General features: G+C 43.2%; 1 protein-coding gene across 1 annotated transcript; it reads right to left on the bottom strand.

Moving 5' to 3' along the window:
- Positions 1-2663: 2663 nt before the first annotated feature.
- GPR132 (G protein-coupled receptor 132) lies at positions 2664-3782 on the bottom strand (the record flags this gene model as incomplete). Its single annotated transcript, XM_082000263.1, has 1 exon — positions 2664-3782. The coding sequence occupies exon 1, from the start codon at positions 3765-3767 to the stop codon at positions 2664-2666; it is 1104 nt and encodes a 367-aa protein (XP_081856389.1). The 5' UTR covers positions 3768-3782.
- Positions 3783-6087: the final 2305 nt, after the last annotated feature.

The raw sequence follows: 6087 nt of genomic DNA, 5'->3' as shown, positions 1-6087 counted from the left end.
AGTAGGCGAACGTCTCTTCACAGCACGCAGCAGTGCCTGCGGGCTCACTGGTGCTGTCTCTGCAGGAGGAAGGGATGGAAGGATCCACACAATCTATCCGCTCTCCAGCTCTGCTCTGACCTGAGTAGTGTCCTTTGCTGTGTCTCCAGCAAGTGTCCCAGTGCTGAGACCCTTCCTTTGCCTGTATGGCAGAGTGTGTGTGACAGAACAGATCGCATGCTTCGATTTATCAGATGAGAAACAGTTGGTTTATCTGATGGGCTATTTTAGCAATGTGGAAACAGCATTTCTTGATGTCCTCACTCAGATGTAAAGCTGCTTTTCCATTTATCCAAATAAATCAGGATTTGCAGTTTTCCCATGTGGGTATATTGCTTGGTACCTGGCCCCAAATCCCTTCGGTAATTTGTCACATACATAGTATTTTAGTTTGGAAAGCTCTCTGGAAATCATCTAGGTCATCTTCAAAGTTCGATCAGGCTGCACACGGCTTTGTCACCTCTAAGGCTTTTATTTCAGAGCGCATCTGAACAAAGAAGCTCCAAGGATTTTCATTAAAAAAAGATGCGTAACGATATAGTAATTGAGAACAGCATGTAAATTAGGCAAGGCAAAAAAATTACAGATGTTGCTTCAGACCCTGCTAATCCCTGTCCCCTCCACCTACGGCACTGGGCTCCAATATTGGTTGCTCTAAAGACACTCATGTTTTATCAGAGGAAAGACATCAGAGACATTTCAAAATCCATCAAGGTGAATACCTAATTTGCATCCATTTCAATTAGTTCACAAGTCTGTATCTTTAGTTTCTTCTAAAGTCACTGCTGTTATTCATCAGAGTTTTGCAATTTAGACTATGAAAATCCTGAGGTTGGGGCAGTTTCCATATGCGTCTTCAGAGATTAATCAACAATGCTCTGGCTGGCTGGGGCTGTTGTGAGCAACGCCTGCTGATGATTTTTTTAGTAATGGAAAGTTTGATTTTCAGCAAAGTGACAGATATTCAGTACTTTGCAGATCTCTCCTCGATACCTTAGCGAATTTGATCTCTGGGGTGCATATGAAAATACAGAAACACATTTTGTTAATTAGCATCACAACAGAATTTCACATTTTTCCAAGAAACAATTTCCAATTCAGTATTATGTGAAATACTTCTGAGGATATAAGCATTTCATAGATAGATACCAGAAGAGTCATTAAATAATACAAAAATTAAATATGTCATAAATACAATAACTTCAGGAAATGCCATTTTGGCACAATGCTTCTTTGAAAAAGTGTATAAGAATAAAGCATAATATACAGAAATACCTATGACAGTTTAAAAACATTAATAAGTATTGTATTTACATTAACATTGGCTAATGTTAGTTCAATTCAGAAATGTGATCATTAATACCAATTAAAAATATTACAGAAATACAACATTACAGATGAAACAGAATGATGTTGTGAAACACTTCATAAACTCGTACTCAAATAAACATCCAACTGATTCATGATATTTGTCTGTTTTGCTTTGATCACATAAAAATGTGAAGAAGCCGTTTAGATAAATCTTGCCAGATTTGTCTCCTTTTTATTTTTTAATTTCTGGTTTGAAGGCACAGGAAACTACCATCAATAATTTATTCATAGCGAAAGTGGCAGCAGCAACAATGAAATCTGCCCCAGCATAGTCCCATGTGTGCACCAGCAACGTGTCTGAGGGAGTTCCCGTCCACGGGGAGAAGGGACGTGTTCTCCATGCTGCCAGCCCTTCCTTGTCAGTAAGGCACGTAGCTCTTGTACGGACTCCTGCACGCTAAAAGCTGGATCAGTACCACAAGGGAACTGTTAGCTTAGTCAGAAATGAAACACGAGTTCAACAAACATTCGGAGTCAGCATAAAAACTGTCCGAAATGTAGACATTTTCTACATACTTCAGTGCATTCTAGATTTAACTCCAAAACAAGTAAAATTTACTAATTGTAAAATGTCAAGCATTAGAATTGTACATTTTAGGAATTTCAGGACAGTGCAGGATCTTGACTAATGCAGGAGAAGTACTGTTGGTCTGTGTTATCAGGCCACTGTTTTGCCCTCTGAGTCTCCCCAGAATGTGCAAGGTAGATAAAGCTGCATACTGAAGTATTAGGAACATTTTCAAGGCTCTTGTTGAAAGACTTCCTCATTTTTTATATTTTCCACTGGTTAACCACAAACGTTTACAACAGAGTACATGTATGAGAATCTGAACATGTACCTCCTCAAGAACTAAAAATTTCTACCATGAGAATGGGCCCTACATTGTTCTCCTCAGCAGGGAATTTTTTTGTCCATCTCAGAAGATAAAACAGGTTCTGAATTCGTATGAGGAAAGGACACAGTACAAAAAATAAGCTTTTAAGATTTCAATCTGAGTCAAAGTAAATTACTTGGTTTATTCCACATGTCCTTAGCAAAGCAGTATTTTCATCAATGATACTGGTGGACAAACTTTATGGGTAGGAGACAAACAGAAATAAGAAGTATCATTCCTGTGGCGTCCTCAAGGAGTTGCTGGCCCAGGCACTATGACAAAGCTTCCTATGGATGTCAGCATGTAAATAATTGTGTGCTGCTGTCTGCAGCCCGCAGCTGGTGTTGGGAACTTCTTATTTTTGTCAGCAGCTAGCTGCTAGCTGCCGCCTTCTTGGTCTTTGCCACTATTACAGGTCTTTTGAATGTCAGATGAATGTGGCATTTCTTTGTTTTCTTCTCTTAGCCCTCCTTCCTGTGATTCTTTTGATGTTTTCAATTTTATGCTTTCAGTCTTGTGATTAATGGATGAATTCAGCTTGAATGAGTTCAATCTCCATCTTCTCAGACTCCTGTAAAAGTCTTTTCTGACGTTTTCACTAACCAGCACATAGATGATTGGATCAGCAACACTGTTTGCAGTGGCTAAACACAGAAACGCTGTAAAAATTGAATATATATCTTTTTCAAATGGACATGAGCAATTTTGATGAAACATAAAGTATATGGATCTTATTACAAGTACCACGTGGTAGGGAGCAAAACAGATCAGGAAAATTACAATAATGGCGATAGCCAGATACTTTACTTTGGCTTTTTGGCGACAAGTCAAGCTGCTGCTTGTTTCTGTACTTTGGAAAATTTTGTAGTTTGTGAAAATGAGGATTGTGAAAGGGATGGCAAATCCACATAGGAATCTGGCAAAGCTGAAAGAAGCCAATTTTATGTCAAGGGGCAAAGTCTCAAAGCAGGTTTTCTTATTCATATGTTCTGAATAATCTTCCATGTAAAATACTGGAGTGTGGATTATTGCAACCACAGCAAAGAGAAAACACACTATTATGATTGCCTTTTTCTGTCCTCTTCTCCCCCTTGATTCCAGAGCATACACCAGTGCCACGTAACGATCCACAGAAATGCAGCACAAAAGCAGAATGCTGATGTATATGTTGCAGAAAAAGATGAATCCTGTTATTCTGCAAGCCTTTATACCCATATTCCACTGGTGCTCATCTTGCACGTAGATAATCCAGAGAGGCAAGGTACTTAAATACATCAGTTCACACAATGATAAACTGAAAATGTAGATGGCAATTACCTTATTCCTTTGGATTTGTATAAACGTAAGCACGGAAGTTAAGCAATTTGCTGGAAGGCCTATGGCAAAAACAATGCTGTAAACAGCAACCAGAAGTGTCCTGCTGTCTTTGTAGGGGATTCCTGCGCAAGTGGAGCTGTTATTTGTGTCTGTACAGTTTTCCATTATTCTTTTTCCAGCTGATGTTTCCTGAGAATCAGAAGACAAGGTGGAAGGTCAGCATCTACATCACATAAAAATGTGTCAGTAAAGGTTATGAACCCATAGGTACCAACAGGACACGTCAGGGGAACAAGTGGGATGCTTGTCTTGGGGAAGCATCTAAGACAGGCAAGTTTTCCAAGACCTACTGGTCTCCTGTAGTGCCCCTGGGAGTCAGGTCTAGTTTACTTCCAGGAAAAAGTGCCTTTCTTCACAAGGGATTTCTTGACTACAGCATGCCTTTTCACTAAAACAGGGTACAGGGGACTGTCCCTACACCTGGCTGCCTCATAAATAAGACAGAGCTGCTGATCAGTTACTAAAGTCACTTCCCAGAGGAAATTGAGGACATTAGTCTTCATTTTTTTTCAAGCTAAGTAACAAAAGATGCAAACAGTAGAGATTTCAGAGGCAGATTTCCAAAAGAAGCTATCATTTATGGTTGGTCAGATGGGGGAACCATCTGAAGTGGGTGGTGGTAGTTGTGTCAGAGACTACCCAGCATACAGGAACCAGAATCTGGCCACTGGTGTGTGCCTCCACGCTGTATTACAACATAGTGGTTTAGATCTAGCTAATTCATGCTTCTCTCCTCCCTCCTCTTAATGAGTAACTGCAGCTGAAGAACATAAACTTGTAGTGCCATATAACACCCACCATAGTAAGCCAGTGAAACTGCCTACCACATCTGTTTGATGCCTCTGGGAACCTGCAGGAAATAGGGTCAGCTAGAGGAAGTAAACAAGACCAAAGAGAAGAACATGCACACATTTAAGAAATGGAGGCAAAGAAAAATAATGCTCTTTGAACAGGAGTGGTTACAAAAAAATCCATCTCTCCAAGATGACCATACACAAAAGCAGACTTGGCATTTGGTTAGTGTTAAGTAGTGCTAGAAGAAGCATTTCTTACATAGTCACACGATGATTGCCATGCAGAAGTCTTCTCCAAGTGCATAGATGAATGTGGAGGTGTGTGCTCCATAATGGTGGTGTGTGCCTTAAAAATTGTACTTTGATGTATTTATGAGTTGAAGGTGTCCACTGTATAACGTCCTTGATAAAAAGAGGTCTTGTCTGGCCTAATCTTTTGGGCATTCTCTTCTGGGGTGGACACCTGCTCCACAGAACAGCCAGCTAACTCCAGAGGATGAGATGTGTTAACAGAGATTGAATCCCTTCAGACAGGAGGAGCATGAGCTTTCTCTGGTCCACACTGTGCATGAGCACTTTCTTTAGTCCTGAGTTCATGCAAGGGAGAAGGTAGCATTTATCAGCCTCGGAACATTTATTTGTTGCATGTTTGGGCCCGTCTCAAGCAGACCAAGGGGAAGCAGTGGGATTGTCTCCTGCATCTCTGGGAAGGTGGACAAGATGGTGGGGCCATCCCTTCCCCTCTGTGTGGGCAAGAGCAGTCCCTGGGGCGGTACCAGCAACTCCACCCTGAACGCAGAGCACCTGCCACGGAGGATCCCCAGAGCCTGAAGGGCAGTCAGGCCCCCGGACTTGGTTTGGTTACCAGATGATGAGAACAGTATGAGAAAAGGGACACAGGTCGCCCTAGGATGCGAGACCCTCACAGCAGTGCAGTGCTAGCCACAGCCATAAACACCAAGAGAGGATCTTCTGACCCATGCCTAGAGGTGTTCATTTCCAGCAAGTACCCCGGCGCAGCCAGAGCCTGCTCAATGGCAGCAGCTTCTGAGGGAAGATGTCCTGGCAGGCAAGCAGAGGGGGCAGAGGCAGCGCTACGGCCGTCCCCGTCCCCGTCCCCGTCCCCGTCCCCGGCGGCAGCGTGAGCTATTCCCTGGGGGGAGGACCTTTGGAAGGTGGCCTCCACAGGCAGAGGAACCGAGAAGGTGTTCTGTGAGTAAGAAGCACACCGGAGGGTGTGGCTGCGCTCTGCGACAACCTTCCACTTCCCCCTGCGGCTAGCCACGTTCGCTCACGTGCCGACACGGTGACGAGGGTTAGCAGGCGGCGGTCGCCGCGCTAGTTGAGGCAAAGTGTCTTACCAGAGGGCCACATCCCTCCATGTCTGAGAACTGGTCTGGAGTCCGGTGGGCATGTTCACGCCCTCTCAAGGGGAATCTGAAGTTCCCTTTACTTTCAAATGTTCCATCTTAAGAACAACTGGAGAAGAGGGTCCACACTGCTGTGTGGGGGAAGATGGCACGGTACTCAGCAGGGCTGCCCCAAGGTTTCTGTGTGAGAGGGTGTAAAATAACTTCTCTTCTTTCCTAGCTGATGTGTGCTGCTGATGTGTACTGATCAGCGTACTGATA

Source organism: Phaethon aethereus, assembly GCF_964289735.1.
Source record: "Phaethon aethereus genome assembly, chromosome: 5".
Classification (NCBI taxonomy): Eukaryota; Metazoa; Chordata; class Aves; order Phaethontiformes; family Phaethontidae; genus Phaethon; species Phaethon aethereus.
The sequence above is the reverse complement of the archived record's forward strand: the minus strand, read 5'-3'. Positions and strand labels throughout refer to the sequence as shown.